At 63.4% G+C, this 13,339-nt stretch overlaps 3 protein-coding genes across 10 annotated transcripts; 2 read left to right on the top strand and 1 right to left on the bottom strand.

Annotated features, from left to right (window-relative positions):
• Positions 1-28: 28 nt before the first annotated feature.
• On the top strand, positions 29-5,049 carry zbtb14 (zinc finger and BTB domain containing 14). 5 transcript variants are annotated; one of them, XM_088401805.1, is made up of 12 exons: positions 29-559; positions 679-1,057; positions 2,495-2,683; positions 2,752-2,922; positions 3,028-3,126; positions 3,197-3,340; positions 3,456-3,566; positions 3,654-3,703; positions 3,789-3,874; positions 3,942-4,081; positions 4,157-4,252; positions 4,417-5,049. In XM_088401805.1, the coding sequence occupies exons 2-12, from the start codon at positions 878-880 to the stop codon at positions 4,555-4,557; spliced, it is 1,407 nt and encodes a 468-aa protein (XP_088257931.1). In that variant the 5' UTR covers positions 29-559; positions 679-877; the 3' UTR covers positions 4,558-5,049. The 5 variants fall into 5 exon arrangements, with proteins under 5 accessions (XP_088257931.1, XP_088257929.1, XP_088257930.1 ...); XM_088401804.1 differs by having other exon boundaries at positions 33-559; positions 3,197-3,349; XM_088401803.1 differs by having other exon boundaries at positions 31-559; positions 3,456-3,703.
• arhgap28 (Rho GTPase activating protein 28) lies at positions 4,604-8,169 on the bottom strand. The gene is made up of 13 exons (XM_088401806.1): positions 7,500-8,169; positions 7,204-7,418; positions 7,024-7,135; positions 6,783-6,958; positions 6,524-6,680; positions 6,356-6,447; positions 6,207-6,284; positions 5,985-6,138; positions 5,834-5,916; positions 5,574-5,768; positions 5,399-5,515; positions 5,196-5,323; positions 4,604-4,768 (listed from the first exon to the last, which is right to left on the bottom strand). Exons 1-13 carry the CDS (start codon positions 7,576-7,578, stop codon positions 4,645-4,647), a joined length of 1,710 nt encoding a protein of 569 aa, XP_088257932.1. The 5' UTR covers positions 7,579-8,169; the 3' UTR covers positions 4,604-4,644.
• Positions 8,170-9,169: 1,000 nt separating this feature from the next.
• l3mbtl4 (L3MBTL histone methyl-lysine binding protein 4) lies at positions 9,170-13,200 on the top strand. Of its 4 annotated transcripts, XM_088401800.1 has the most exons (18): positions 9,170-9,231; positions 9,691-9,719; positions 9,791-9,876; positions 9,940-10,044; positions 10,126-10,261; positions 10,338-10,429; positions 10,500-10,642; positions 10,707-10,783; positions 10,845-10,930; positions 10,998-11,108; positions 11,184-11,298; positions 11,366-11,465; positions 11,757-11,861; positions 11,939-12,007; positions 12,069-12,136; positions 12,205-12,350; positions 12,421-12,483; positions 12,553-13,200. In XM_088401800.1, exons 2-18 carry the CDS (start codon positions 9,692-9,694, stop codon positions 12,970-12,972), a joined length of 1,950 nt encoding a protein of 649 aa, XP_088257926.1. In that variant the 5' UTR covers positions 9,170-9,231; position 9,691; the 3' UTR covers positions 12,973-13,200. The 4 variants fall into 4 exon arrangements, with proteins under 4 accessions (XP_088257926.1, XP_088257924.1, XP_088257923.1 ...); XM_088401798.1 differs by lacking the exon at positions 9,170-9,231 and having other exon boundaries at positions 9,264-9,719; positions 9,946-10,044; XM_088401797.1 differs by lacking the exon at positions 9,170-9,231 and having other exon boundaries at positions 9,264-9,719.
• The last annotated feature ends 139 nt before the right edge of the window (positions 13,201-13,339 follow it).

Raw genomic sequence — 13,339 nt, 5'->3', positions numbered from 1 at the left:
CAAACACTTTGGAGTCGTTTGTCCCAAAGCATTGGAGGGCCGTTTGAGCATCGGGACAACTCGCTCGCTACGCCACTTATGTTGTCCGACATCTGCAGCATTACAAGTCGAAGTTCATGCGGCAATCCACGGCAGGTGTGAGTGTGCGTGAACGTCAGCATCAATTCATGACAGCTGCTCATTTATTTTGTAAGTAAGTTGAACAAGAAGGAAAAAAAAAAAACATTTTTGTAAGTTCCGATTTATCATGGCAAAACGGGAAAAAGCTCGCTGCTGTTCAGTGGCGAGGCGGACGGGCGGCAACACTGCCCCCTAGCGGACCGAGAGCCTTTGAACGCCTGGCGCCGTTGACATCTGCGGCCCTCGCTTGAAACGACCTGACGGCCTCCAGCCCGCTCATCCGCGAGACACCTTGACGCCAAAAAGCCTTCCCCCGAAAAGCATACTCGCACTCCTCTTGCACGCGGCCACATTTGCCCATTCGACAATTGCTTGATTTCGACGGCCATGTCACTTTTGAATCTTTTCCGCGAGGAGCGAAGCTACCGTGGGATCAAAGGTCAGCGTCACGGAAACGGTCACTGCTTGGAGTAGTCAAGTGTGAAGTCCAAGTCGAACGATGGGCTTTGCTTCATTTCGCTCGCCCTGCAACCCGCGTGACTTTTGTTTTCGTTTCAGGTGTCCGAGGCGGGCCCGTTTTCATGGCTGCAAGTCGTCCGCGCGCGCCCGGGCGCTCGGGGCTCGGCTTCTGGGCGCACTACAGATAGGCTGACGTCACGGCGCCGCCAAGTCACCCAAACACGCCGAACCGGGCCGGAAACGGCGCCGGGCGAACGACTCGGGCCGCTCTCCCCGAAAGCCGCCTCGCGCATGCGCCATGAGCTGGCAGGCGCTCGGTCTGTCGATCCCGGCGTGCAGGCGCGAAGCGCGGCCTCGACGGCGACGACATCAACGACGACATCGGCGGGAGGCGAGAGGGGCTGCGAGGGCGGCGGACGGGCGCTCCTCCGAGTCCACGGTGGCCTGCGCTCGGCCCCGACATCCCGACGGCGCGGAGGTAAGGCTGCTCCTCCGCCGCCGCCGCCGCCGCCGCGCCCGCGCCCCGTTCGCGGGGATGCCTGCGCGCTCTCGATCCGCTCACGGCCGCTCGCTCGCTCGCTCGCTCGTTCGTGCCGCCCGCGCGCCTGTGTCTCGCTCCCGGCCAGAGCCGCGAACGCGAGCGCGGCCGCGCGCAAGGGGCCGCCGCCGAGAGCTTCGGCGGAGCTCCGCCGCCATTTTGGGCCCGAGCTCGGAGGCTGGCGGCCGCGAACGCGAGCGTCCGAGCCCTCGCCGGCCTCGTCTGCCGCCATTGTGCTCGGCTAGTTAGGCTAGTTAGCCACTTCGGCCCGGCGGAGCGGAGCGGAGCGGAGCTCGAGCGCCCGCCTGCTCTTCCCCCGTGACGGGACGGCGCTTCCGCTTACGAGTCGCCGACCCCTCCGCGCGGCCGCCTGAGTTCGGGCTGTCGTTTCGGGTCCCTCCCGCTGTGACCGTTAGCGGCTCCATGCTAACCGTTAGCTCTTTGAGAAACGTCTGCGCGTGACGTCACGGGAAGAGGCAGCGAGTCTCCGAGGCGCGTGCCCGTGCCTCGAAACTCGCTCGGAAAACGCAGCGAGCTTTCTGAAACGGAGAGCTGCAAACAATTGCGAAGGCTTAGCGGTTTTATAGGCACTATCCCCGATTTGTGCAATATAGCCGACTTAACGGTCGTTGTTGTGGCTTTGCGCGCAAACGCTGGCAACGTTGGTGATTTCTCACGGTCATTAACTAAGAGCCACCGAGACGCATGGAAATGTTCCGTATGTGTAATATTTGCAAAATTGCGAGCAACTGACACTGCAGAACAGACCCGACCCTAGGGGGCTTCCTGGCGCCGGCGAGCACCGCGTAGCTGACACCATCCACGTTCCGCGCTTCTTCTCATTTCGAGTTTGCGTCCAGCGTTTGCCGCAAGCGCCTCAGTTGAAACTTAACGGAGCCCCGCAACAAATCAAGGAACCGCACGGACTCTTTGCCCGCGAGAGACGTCAAATGCCGATTGGTGCAGGGTCGGATGCCAAACCCTTACCAAACATCTGGCCCTATGCCGGGATCATCCGCGCTGCCTTAGTTTTGCGGGGAAATGACCGGTCCTTTAAAGGTTCTCTATCTGGGTCTGCTCGGCCAGCCGCCGGGTCGCATTCGGACGGCGACGTTACGCCTGCGCGTAGTAAATATGCGTTCTTTTGCGATGCGGCGGGAAGTTTGAGTATCGGCACTCTGAAAGCGGCCAACGGGACATGAAAGCGGGAAACGACCTAAATCCCGTAGGCGGCGATCGCATGGGAGGAAGGCTAACGCGGCCGCCGTCCGGTCGGGTCGTCGACGCCCCATCCCAAATCCCTCTGATGGCGCGTTGCCCCCGCGGAACGACGCCGAGCGGCGCGAGATGACGCTTTGCCCCCGCGTGGCGCCGCAGATGGCCGAGACGGTGAAGTACGTGGACGAGGAGCACAAGAACGTCTTTCTCAAGCTGCTGAACGAGCAGCGTCTGGAGGGCGAACACTGCGATATCGCCGTGGTGGTGGAGGACGTCAAGTTCCGCGCGCACCGCTGCGTCCTGGCGGCCTGCTCCAACTACTTTAAGAAGCTCTTCAAAAAGCACGAGGTATGCCCGGAGACCGCCCCGGGGGCGCCCGGAGAGCGCCGGCCGGCGCTCATAGCGTGCGCCCGCAGGTGGACAACTCGTCGGTGATCGAGATCGACTTCATCCGCTCGGATATCTTCGAGGAGGTGTTGAACTACATGTACACGGCCAAGATCTCCGTCAAAAAGCGGGACATCAACCTGATGATGTCTTCGGGACAAATCCTGGGCATCCGCTTTCTCGACAAACTCTGCTCTCAGGTACGTCCCGTCCGCCCGCCCCGCCTCGAAGGAAGTTGTCCGCGCAGGGACTGGAGCGTCCCGAGTCGAAGAGCCCCTCCGGCTTTTGTTTTCTTCCCGCCGCAGAAACGAGAAGACGCGCCGTCCGAGGAGAAGGACAAGTTTCCTTTCGACATCGTCAAGATGGCGCTGCCCCCCGAGGCTCAGCTGGTCGCCGAGGCCGAGGTGGACGCTCCGTTCCTTTTGCCGCGTACTTTGCCCCCGCCCGCCCCTAATGGCGCGCGGGCCGGCGCAGGTTCTCGGGGAGCACGAGGACGCGGCCGCCGCGGACGAACTCGTCGGGGCCTCGGCGAATCAAGAGCTGGACAAATCTCCTAACGCGGCCCTGCGGGTGCAGGAAGCCATTCTGAAGGAACTGGCCAACGAGCACGTGCACAAGGTAGCGCAGGTGAGGAGGAACGGCGTGGACCCGAAACGCCGCGCGCGCCGTCGGCGGCTCGAGCCGAGACGGCGTCGGCTTTCGCTCGAGAGCCGTATCGGCGTGTGGCCCGCAGGAGGCCTGCTACGACCAAGACGTGGTGCCGGACATGGAGACGGAGCCCAAAGAGCTGGGGGCGGAGCACCACGCCACTCAGACGCTGACCTTCGCCGACAGCATGGGCGAGGTGAAAGACGAGCAGCCGCCCGCTTGGGCGGCGGCGGCCGCCGCCGACATGAAGTTTGAGTATCTGCTCTACGGGCACCGAGAACAGCTGGCGTGCCACGTGTGCGGCAAGACCTTCTTGGACGAGTCCCGACTCAGGTAGCCGGAGGGCGCGTCGGCCGGCCCCTCTGCGTTTGCCGGCCGCCGTGCGTGACCGCGTGCGCGTGATCGCGTGTGCGCTCAGGAAACACGAGAAGCTCCATTCGGCCGAGCGGCCGTTTGCGTGCGAGATCTGCGCCAAAGCCTTCACCACCCACGCTCACCTCAAAGGTAGGAAGCGGCCGCCGCCGCCGGCTAGCGCTCGGGGTTTGACGCCGCCCTCGCTCGCCTTTCCCAGAGCACCTGAAGATCCACACGGGCTTCAAGCCGTATAGGTGCGAAGTGTGCGGCAAATCCTTCATTCGGGCTCCGGATCTAAAAAAGCACGAGCGAGTCCACAGCAACGAGCGGCCGTTTGGCTGCCAGATGTGCGACAAGGTGCGCGGGCAGAGGCGGCCGCCTGCCCGTCCGCCCGCCGGCCCGCCTCTCACGCGTCCGCATGTCTGCTCGCAGGCCTTCAAGCACAAGTCTCACCTGAAAGACCACGAGAGGCGACACCGAGGCGAAAAACCTTTCGTTTGCGTATCGTGCACCAAGGCCTTCGCCAAGGTGGGCCGAAACGAACCTTCGGTACCGACGCTTTCGCGCTAAAGCTCGGCACGCCGACGCACCACACTCCGCCTTCGTTGATAGATTTTATTTGGAGGCGGCCGCCCGCGACCGGAGCGGCCCCCTCTGACGCCGCGTGGCCTTTTCCATCCGTTTGTCGGCAGGCGTCCGATCTGAAGCGTCACGAAAACAACATGCACAGCGAGAGGAAGTCGGCCAATCCTCTGCAAAGCGACACGGAAGCGCTGCAGGCCGCCGCCATGGCCGCCGAGGAGTCGCACATGGACAACTTGAGCTGCTCCTAACGTCCGCCCCCCGCCCCCACCCCTCCCAAACCGAACAAACTCTGGGTTCGGTCTCGCGAGCGCCGGCGGCCCGCCGGCTTCTTTGCTTCAGGAAGGCTTGACGACCCAGTCGCAGCCGGGGTTGACGCGGTGCACGTCCAGTAGGGGACAGTCCGGGTGGAGTCGCCGCTCGCCGATGTTGCCCCCCACTTCAAAGAGCCGCTGCGCGCCGCTGCACGCAGATCACATCGCCTTGACGTTAGGCCCGCGCCCACGGGCGCCCCGCGAAAGCCGCTCGCTCGAACGGAGGCAACCGGACTCTGCGGGCGCCTCGGAAGGTGACCCGCCGGCGACGGCCCCAAAGACGGACGCCTCTCTCTGTGGACGTTTGACGCGGTCGGGTCCCAAAACCTTTGGGCGGGGATATCTTGTTTTTTTTTTCCTTGTTCTTCTTTTCACTGATTTCGAGACCCCGGCGCGACACGTTTGAAATAAAAGCAAATTACCCGCAAACTATCGACTCCGATTTGAGGCATTGTGGGAACGAGGAGCCTTTGTAAGGGGGTCCGCCCGCCCCTTGCGGGAGCCGTAGTCACGCGGGTACCGAGCAAGAGCCGAGCAAGAGTCCGCTCGCCCGCCGAGCGACGAGACGGCCGTACCTCTCGTCGCATTTGAAGTGCGCCGTGACGTCTTTGGCTGTGGTCTGCCCGTCCAGCCGTATCGCCGTGGAAACTTTGGCGCGAAGGGGCGCGTGGACCTTAATGATGCCGTCGCACAGCTCGGTGACCTTGACGGATGACGTTTGGCGGAGGGCTGAGATTCGGGCGCCCGCGGATTCGCCCGGATGAATCGGAGGTCTCACCCGCGTCTTGTTTTTGTCACTCCCGGCGCCGAGCGAACGCAGCGGGCGGGGCAGGCTGAGCTTCCGTTCGGACGCCTGGTTCAGCTGTCTCAGCTGGGACAACAGGAAGGCGGGGACCTGCGGCGGGAAGGGGCCACATCAAGGAGACGGTGGCGCGGCGGTCCGGCGGACTCACCGTCCACAGCAGGTCCTGGTGCGTGATCATGAGCCGGACCAAGTGAGCCCCGCCCGCCGCCTCCTCTAGGCCCTCTTGCCGCTTGTCGCGGCGGGGGGCGAACAGGTTGGGCGCCATGACGGTGGACACGTTCCGGAGGGACATCCTGTTGTGCTCCTGGTGGTGGACCACCTGGCGGAGGAACGCCAGCAGCGCCTGGCGGCGCAGGAGCGTGATCTTGCCGACGGCCCGAGAGGCGGAGCTTACCGCCGCTCGCTCACTTTCAGGGTTTCTCTGTTAGCCTCCGGGAGCAGCAGAGACAACAGCTGCAGAGCCTGGACCTGGTGCGCCGAGGCCGACGCGCCTGCGAGCACGCGCGGGGTTAGGGTTGGGGTTAGGGTTAGGGCGCGGCAAGCCGGTCTCGGGGCGTACCCATCGCGGCGCGGTAGCTGGGCAGGTGCGCCCGCGTCAGCAGAGGCTCGGGCAGCTCTCGGATGAAAAGCTTCAAGAGACCGGCCGCGTCCGCTTGCCGCACCGCCGACCAGTCGAACTCCTCCGGACACCTGTCCAGCTCCTTGCGCAGGTACTGTACGTGCGCACGCCTTGACGTACCTCGCGGCGTCGGTCGTGACCGCCGTTTTCCCGGCGCGTTACCTTGAGTCGTGCGACCGATCCCGGCACTCGGAGAATGCCCTCCGTCCGCAGGCCGTTCTGCTCCAGCACACGCAACAACTGCGCGCGCGCACACAGGGATGCGCGTGTTTCTCCCGTACCTCGGCGAGATCCCGCACGCCGGCGGCGACCTTGCGAAAGACGTCGGGAACGTTGAGGCCGGGGAATCTCTTCCTGTCGCGGTCCAGCAGCGTGCGGAGAGGAACGCCAAAGGTAGCGCCGCCTGACGGGGGGGAGCGCAGTGGCGCTTCTTAGAGACCTTTCCACCTTTGACGGCGGTCCGAGCGAGACGCGCGCACCGCCGCTCCGGGTGCGCGCCGGCCGCCCGCGCCTGCTTTCCACGCCCAAAGCCAGCAGGAAGGCGGAGAGCTCGATGTGACAGATGAAGCCCAACCGCTCGATGTCGCCCGGCGACAGGTCGTCCACCCGCGTCGCGCCCTGTTGCGGACACACAAACTACACGGGCGCCGCTCAAACGCTCCATTCTTTAGCGCGCGACAGCCAGCGTCGATATCTGAAGCCAAACTGTGGCCGGGTGAGGTCAGAGGTCACGCTCACCGCCGCGTCCCCGCCGGGGTCGGGCAGGCAGTCCCGACAGGCGCCGCTCCTCTTATGCTCCGCCGCCCCGTCCGAGTAGGGGCGGTCGCGCGTCAGCCAGTCGGCTCGTCTCCAGCGGTCGGCCGGCGCGGGCGAAGGCTCGGCGTCGTAGCGGAACGCCGAAAGGCGGGGGTGCGCTGAAAGACGGCGAGTACGGCGCGCGGCTCAGTCGTCCGAGCGGGCCGGGCGGAGGGAGCGTTACCTGACTTGGTGTGTCTTCGTATGGTTTTGGTGGTGTTTCTGTCGTAGCGGTCGGCCGCCGATTGGCCACCGTGACACGGGGGGGCGGCGCTTTCGTCCGAATCGACGTCGCTCTGAAGAAAGGGAAGGCGCCGGCTCCGCTCGGTGACTTTGAGCTGGCGCGCTCGCGCGGGCCGCTTACAGTGAAGATATCTTTGACGTGCGCCGCGCCTTGTCCGTGCGTCTTCTTCAGCGTGCGCGTGTACTTGTTTAGTCGGGTCTTGACCGTGCGCGTTTGTCGGCGCGTCAGCGTAGCCAAGAGCGCCCGGGCCGGGGACGGAGCTTCTTCGCTCGACGAAGCCGCCAGAAGAGACGATAGTCCCGCCTCGGTTAGCCACGCCTCCTCCAGCTCCAGCTCTGCGGCGAGGACGCCCCGATCGTTTTGCAATTGAGCTCCTCGCGCCCGAAGCCGCGAGCGTGCCGCCGCGGGAAACCTACCGTCCAAACTTTTGCTCTCCTCCGCTTGCCCCCGGCGGTCCTCCGCAGTCGTCTCATCGGGGCTCGACGAAGACGACATGGTCCTGCGGGCCGCCGATCGGAGACCGGCTCGCCGGAACTGCGGCGTGAGCCCGGCGAGCGTCACGCGTGCATGCGCGCGTCTCCGCCAAATGTCGGGCGCGTCCGCCGTATCGATCCGCCGGCGCGTCCATTAGGAGGAAATGGAGCTCGGCGGCCAGCGGGACGGGAGTGCTTTTGCCCAGGTCCTTCCTCGGACCGCGACGGCTTTACTGGACGGCGAGCCAATTTGACAAGAATCCTTGTCGACGGTCGCCAAAGGTCCGATTTTGCTCTTCTCCCTTGAGGCTACGCGACTTCGTCACCGATCGCGCCAACGGCGCCGCGTCGCCGCCGGGCTAATGGCCGTCTTTGCCAATGGCGAGCGCGCGTTGAGTGCGGAGGGAAAGCAACTCACCTCCCTGCGCCCGCGCCCGCCAAGGGCGGAGCGAACGGGGAGCCGCGAGGCCGAGGGTGAGAGGAGCCCGGAGCAAGCGGGAGGGGCGAGGCCAAGGTTGGGAGGAGCCCTAGCGAGTAGGAGGGGCGAGGCGCAGGGCGGGAGGAGCCCGGAGCGCGCGGGACCGCGCGCGGGACGAGCTTGAAGACGACGAGGTCCGCCGGTGACGGATAACCCCCGTGAAATATCTTTTCAGCCGCGTGTGCCTTAATCGGCGTTTCCGGGTTGAAAAAAAATCTAAACGACTCAATCGATGCCACTAAACTTTAGAATCCCTCAAACTTCATTTGTAAAAAAAAAAAAATCAGCAACCTACAGTGTCCTCTTTTGGACCGTAGAAGAAATCAAAAAGAAATAACGTCGTTATTAACACTTTTTTTTTTCCACCAAAAACAATCATCAACAAAAAGTGTCATTCTTGTTCTCATAACAGAAAAGCTTTGTCCACCCACAGAAAAATATACTCGCATAAAAGCATCCTATTTTGGGGTTACACAGACATCTGCTCACAAAAATAAATCATTAACTACATTATTAATAAAAAAATCAACATAAATAGACTGTCCTCAAAAGAAATAATTATAAATCCTTGTTCCCATTTTTTTATTATTTAACTTTGTTAAACCTCTTTTTCAAGGGAGCCCGACAAAATATTTGCTATACCGCATAACAATATTCAAAAGAAATCGTCCTGTTTTGGGATCACAGTAACAATCTCTTCACAAAAATAAATCATGAACTGAATTATTAATATTTCTTGCCCTTCCCGTTTGACTGACACGGTCCTCTTTCGGGGTCATCGTGTTCTCGAAATAATCAACTTGACTGGCGAGGAGAGGTTGGCTCGAGCCATTCTAGGACAATAATGACATTGAACACAACGTTTGTTGAGCTTACCTTTTTCTCAATTCATTCAGCGATCGCTTTTTAGGGTTTTTTGCATGTTTGCTTCTTTCGAATCTCCCCTGTACCCCCTTAAGTACCGCCATAGCGTGAAGGCAATACCGCCCGCACGGTGCTTAGTTTTATGGGAGTTCGTTCGATTCGCAGCGGGGGGGACACACGACATTTGGAGTGGAAGAGTGGCAGGACACCCCCCTCTCCCGGCCCGAGGTTGCTCGCGTTCTGCGCGGCGCACGCGCAGTCGGCATCCAGCGCAGCCTTTCCGCGTTGTTCGAGGGAAACCCAGCCACTTTCCGCGACGGATCTCGGGCAACGGTAGGTGTCCTCTGCCCCCCCCCCCGTCTCCGGGCGGCGTTGGGGGACTCGGCTCGGGCTCGAACTAGTTGTTTGTCATTCGCGAAGTTAGCGCTCACGCAAAGCTCCCGTCGAACGCCAATGACTTGACTTGAGCCGGCCGGAATTTCCGTCTTTGTTGCGGAGCCCGCCGGCGGCGGCCGTCCTGCCTTGCCGCTCGCTCGCTCGCTCGGCTGGCTCGGCTCGCCCAACTGCACGCCTTGCTTTTTCCGCTCGGTAAATGTGGCGGAAGTGCATTGGCCGGTCCGACGACGGGAAGCGTGCAGGAAAGATGCACGTTTTAGTGAGGACGCGGCAAACGCAAACTTCCGTAGACGGTCATCTGCCTGCCGTCGGGCGAATACTTTTGTTGTTTCGAGTTTGTCGCACCCAAAGCCATGATTGCTTTGCTCATGAAAGCGTATGTGTGTGCGCGCCAAGGATGAAGAACAAATCTTGCAGCGCTCCAGGCAAGTCCTCGTTCCCTCCCTCCCACGCACGCACGCACGCACTGAAACAAGTATGGTGCCGTGCGTTTTAGTGAGCGGGAGGAGGCGCCTGTGGTCATGGCAACACTATCTGAAGCAGCAGAACGCCCAAGCCGCTCCTCTGACGCTCTTCACGCAGGTAAGGCGCGCCGCCGCGCGGGCCCGTAGCGCCGAGGGTGACGCCGGCGCACCGCCGCGTCAGTCTCAGGGATTCCCCGCCAAGAGAAGTGCTTTTCGCGTGGGGATGAAGCTGGAGGGAATCGACCCGCGGCATCCCGGCATGTTCTGCGTCGTGACGGTCGCCGAGGTACCGCGCGCCGCCTCGAGAGGGGCCGAGCACACGTCGGAGGGTTTCGGGCGAGCGCTAACGACGCCCGCCGACCGACAGGTGACGGGCTGTCGCCTGCGCCTGCACTTCGACGGCTACTCGGAGCGCCACGACTTCTGGCTCAACGCCGACTCGGCCGACATCCGACCGGCGGGCTGGTGTCGGGGCGACGGGCGCGGGCTCCACCCGCCCAAAGGTGAAGCGATAGCTCCGCCCCTTGAACGGCCCGCGCCCGACCGTCCGCGCGACCTCTCTCCGACGTTCTCGTCAAGGCTTCCGCGAGAGGGATTTTGATTGGTCGCGGTATCTGGAGTCCACCGGGGCTCGGGCAGCGCCCGCCGGCCTTTTCGCCTGCCGCGCGGCCGTCAGTATGACCGCGCCGACCGGCCGTCGGGCCGCCCGCTCGCACGAACCGCTCTGTTTTTTGCGGCCAGTCGCGCGGCTTTCGGCCGGGCATGAAGCTGGAGGCGGTGGATAAAAAAAACCCGGGCCTGGTTTGCGTGGCGTCGGTGGCCGACGTCGTGGACGATCGCATCCTGGTTCATTTCGACAATTGGGACAACTCGTACGACTACTGGTAAGGTCCCCGCCGGCCGCTTCGGAGCGCCGGCTTTGCGGACTCTGTGCGCCGGTCGACTCAGGTGCGACAGCGGCAGCCCTTTGATTCATCCCGTCGGCTGGTGCCGAGAACACGGACGAGCTCTGACGCCGCCGCACGGTACGGCCGCGCCGAGGCTCGCGGGAAGGACGGATACTAAGCCGTCCCGCCTCGCCCTCAGCTCACCCCGACCCCGAGCATTTCAGCTGGGAGGAATACCTGCGAGGGAGCGATCTGGAAGCGGCTCCCCGATCTGCCTTCGCTCCGGTAAGGGGAAGGCCGCCGGGGGCCCGAGGGCCGGCCCAAGGTGACCGCCGCCCGCCTGTGCCGTCAGAGGGCTCGGCGGGCTTTCCAGATCGACCAAAGACTGGAGGCGGTGGATCAGAGGAACCCCGCGCTCGTTCGCGTGGCCACGATAACGGCCGCCGACGACCACAGGGTCAAGGTAGCGTCGCCGAGCCGACGGCCGGGCCGACGGCCGGGCCGTCCGCCCGCCCGCCGGTAACGGGCCTGTGCGCAGGTGCGCTACGACGGCTGGTCTCACCACTTTGACGTGTGGTGCGACGCCGACTCGGCCGACCTCCATCCCGTAGGCTGGTGCCAGCGGACGGGTCATCCGCTGGAGCCGCCGCCAGGTCGGTCCCGCCCGCCGCCGTCCCGTCGTCCCTGCGCGCCCGATGACGCGTTCCCGCGTGTGCGCAGAGCGGTCCGGCCGGCCCGCCGGCTCTCAGGGGACGTGTCCCACATGGGGCTGTCGAGGCATAGGGCACATCAAAGGACCCAAATACGCGGGCCACCACAGGTATAGGCCCTCTGGTCTCCTCCCGCTTTCGCCTCCTCCACGCCTTCTTGCTTCTCGTCGCGGTCAAAGCGCGAGCTCCAAACCTTCCGCGCGTTTAAACGGTTTGAACGCCGCGGGCTATCTGTACTCCGTGCGCCGTCCTCCCTCTCGGCCGGCCGGGGGTGTCTCGACAGATTTGTCGAACGGGGAAGGTCAGCCCGGCGACGCCGTCGGTGCGCGATAGCCGCTGATGGCCGCCGGCCTCAGAACAAGTCACCCGTTTGACAGCCAGCGGTCGCATTTGCGTTTCAGCGCTTTTGGATGCCCCTACTCGGACATGAATATGCGCAAGGAGCCGCTGCTTCCCGACAGGCTGGGCGGAGGCGCCGCGCGCGGCCCCGGCGTCCGGTCGTTCGGGTAATTTTCAGCTTCCTCGTCGGCCGCGTTTTGCTGCCGGTCGACGGAGGGACCGACTTGTCGCGCCGTTCCGCCAGGGGGAGCGTCCCGCCCGAGACCGAGCCCGGAGAACCTCCGCCGGCGAAACGAAGAAGAGCGGTCGACAGGTCAGCCGCCTTGGCGCCGCGATCACCTCGCGCCTCGTAAGACTAACGCCTCCGCCGGCAGGCCGCTCGGGACGTCCCGCTTTCCGCCGGCGCCGCACGAGGAGTGCGGCTTTCAAACCTGGGCGCCAGGTCCGGCCCGCCGGCCGCGCGGCACCTTGAGCGAAAGCCGTCCTCTCACCGTTGCCAACTTTTTCCAGAGCTGCTTCACGGCTCCGTCTTCTTGAGCGGCGCGTCGGCCCCGCCTGCCGGCGACCCCTCGCTCCGCTGGGAGCGACACCGCAAGCTCCTGCCGGGGGTCACCAGAGCGCACGCCGACGCCGTCCGCCGCTGGAGCGTGCAGCAGGTCCCTTTCGAAGCGCCCGTCTCCTCGTGCGTGTGCGCGCGGCCTGAGATTGCGCTCGCGTGCCTCTCAGGTGTGTGCGTTGGTGGCTTCGCTGCCCGGTTGCGAGGGCCTGGCTCAGCTGTTCGGCGACGAGGTGAGAAGAGCGACCCGTCGGCCGTCCCCCGTCTCGGCCGCGCTCTGATCGGTCTCTGGCTCTGCCCAGCAAATCGACGGCAAGGCCTTCCTTCTGCTCACTCAGCGGGACATCGTCCGAATCATGTCCATCAAATTGGGCCCCGCCCTCAAGATTTACAACTGCATCTTGATGTTCAAGCACGAGGAATGCGAATCGGGCCGCGTGGGTGAAGACGAGAAGCGCGGGGAGCCGTCGGGTGACCGGGAGCGTACTCGCGCGCCGGAAGATGACAAGCGGTCGAGCGGTGCGGACGACGGCCGACCATCGGAGCCGTCGGAGGACGCTCCCGAGACTCGGTCGGGGGCCGAGGCGAAGAGCCCGTCGCAAGACGCGGACAGGAAATGCGAGGGGGACGCACAGCGAGAATACGAGAAGCCGTCGGCCGAGCGGAACGCCGACGCGCGGCCTTTCCCGTTGAGCGCTTGGCTGGAGTTAGCGCCTTGCTAACTGCAGAAAGTACATTTGCTGCCACATTTTGGCTGCAGTCGAACGAGCTCATCGGACTGCCGGTTAAGGCCGAGCACCTGCGACTAAAGCCGGACTGCCTGGCTTTGTGCTTTCCGCCCACCTCTGTGGCCAAGTGACAAAAACGGATGAAGGTTAGCACGAGCTAGCCTGCGGTGTAGCGCCTACTATTCAGCCTCTCGTTTTTTATGAGAAAGTCATCAGGGTTTATTCTTTTGGTCTTTTGTAATATGCTAAAAAGCGCCATTTCCATTTGGCGCACGCTATGTTGCTAGATTTAAAAGGCGCGAGCTCAGGGAAACAGCGGCACCTCCGGAGAAATTTGCCGACGGACTCCCAAGTAACGACC

Source organism: Hippichthys cyanospilos, chromosome 19 (genome assembly GCF_059441005.1).
Source record: "Hippichthys cyanospilos isolate Australia breed blue-spotted pipefish chromosome 19, RoL_Hcya_1.0, whole genome shotgun sequence".
Taxonomy (NCBI): Eukaryota; Metazoa; Chordata; class Actinopteri; order Syngnathiformes; family Syngnathidae; genus Hippichthys; species Hippichthys cyanospilos.
The sequence above is the reverse complement of the archived record's forward strand: the minus strand, read 5'-3'. Positions and strand labels throughout refer to the sequence as shown.

Bases quoted from the DNA above. Each gene is read 5' to 3' on its own strand.
- zbtb14 (XM_088401801.1), top strand. From the start codon at position 878: ATGAGCTGGCAGGCGCTCGGTCTGTCGATCCCGGCGTGCAGGCGCGAA. The intron at 3,127-3,196 runs GTGGACGCTCCG...GGGCCGGCGCAG, and splicing joins AGCTGGTCGCCGAGGCCGAG to GTTCTCGGGGAGCACGAGGA. The intron at 4,253-4,416 runs GTGGGCCGAAAC...GTTTGTCGGCAG, and splicing joins GCACCAAGGCCTTCGCCAAG to GCGTCCGATCTGAAGCGTCA.
- arhgap28 (XM_088401806.1), bottom strand. From the start codon at position 7,578: ATGTCGTCTTCGTCGAGCCCCGATGAGACGACTGCGGAGGACCGCCGG. The intron at 7,419-7,499 runs GTAGGTTTCCCG...TCCTCGCCGCAG, and splicing joins GGAGAGCAAAAGTTTGGACG to AGCTGGAGCTGGAGGAGGCG. The intron at 5,917-5,984 runs GTACGCCCCGAG...GCGTGCTCGCAG, and splicing joins CAGCTACCGCGCCGCGATGG to GCGCGTCGGCCTCGGCGCAC.
- l3mbtl4 (XM_088401797.1), top strand. From the start codon at position 9,491: ATGTGGCGGAAGTGCATTGGCCGGTCCGACGACGGGAAGCGTGCAGGA. The intron at 10,643-10,706 runs GTAAGGTCCCCG...CGGTCGACTCAG, and splicing joins GACAACTCGTACGACTACTG to GTGCGACAGCGGCAGCCCTT. The intron at 11,109-11,183 runs GTAGCGTCGCCG...GCCTGTGCGCAG, and splicing joins CCGACGACCACAGGGTCAAG to GTGCGCTACGACGGCTGGTC.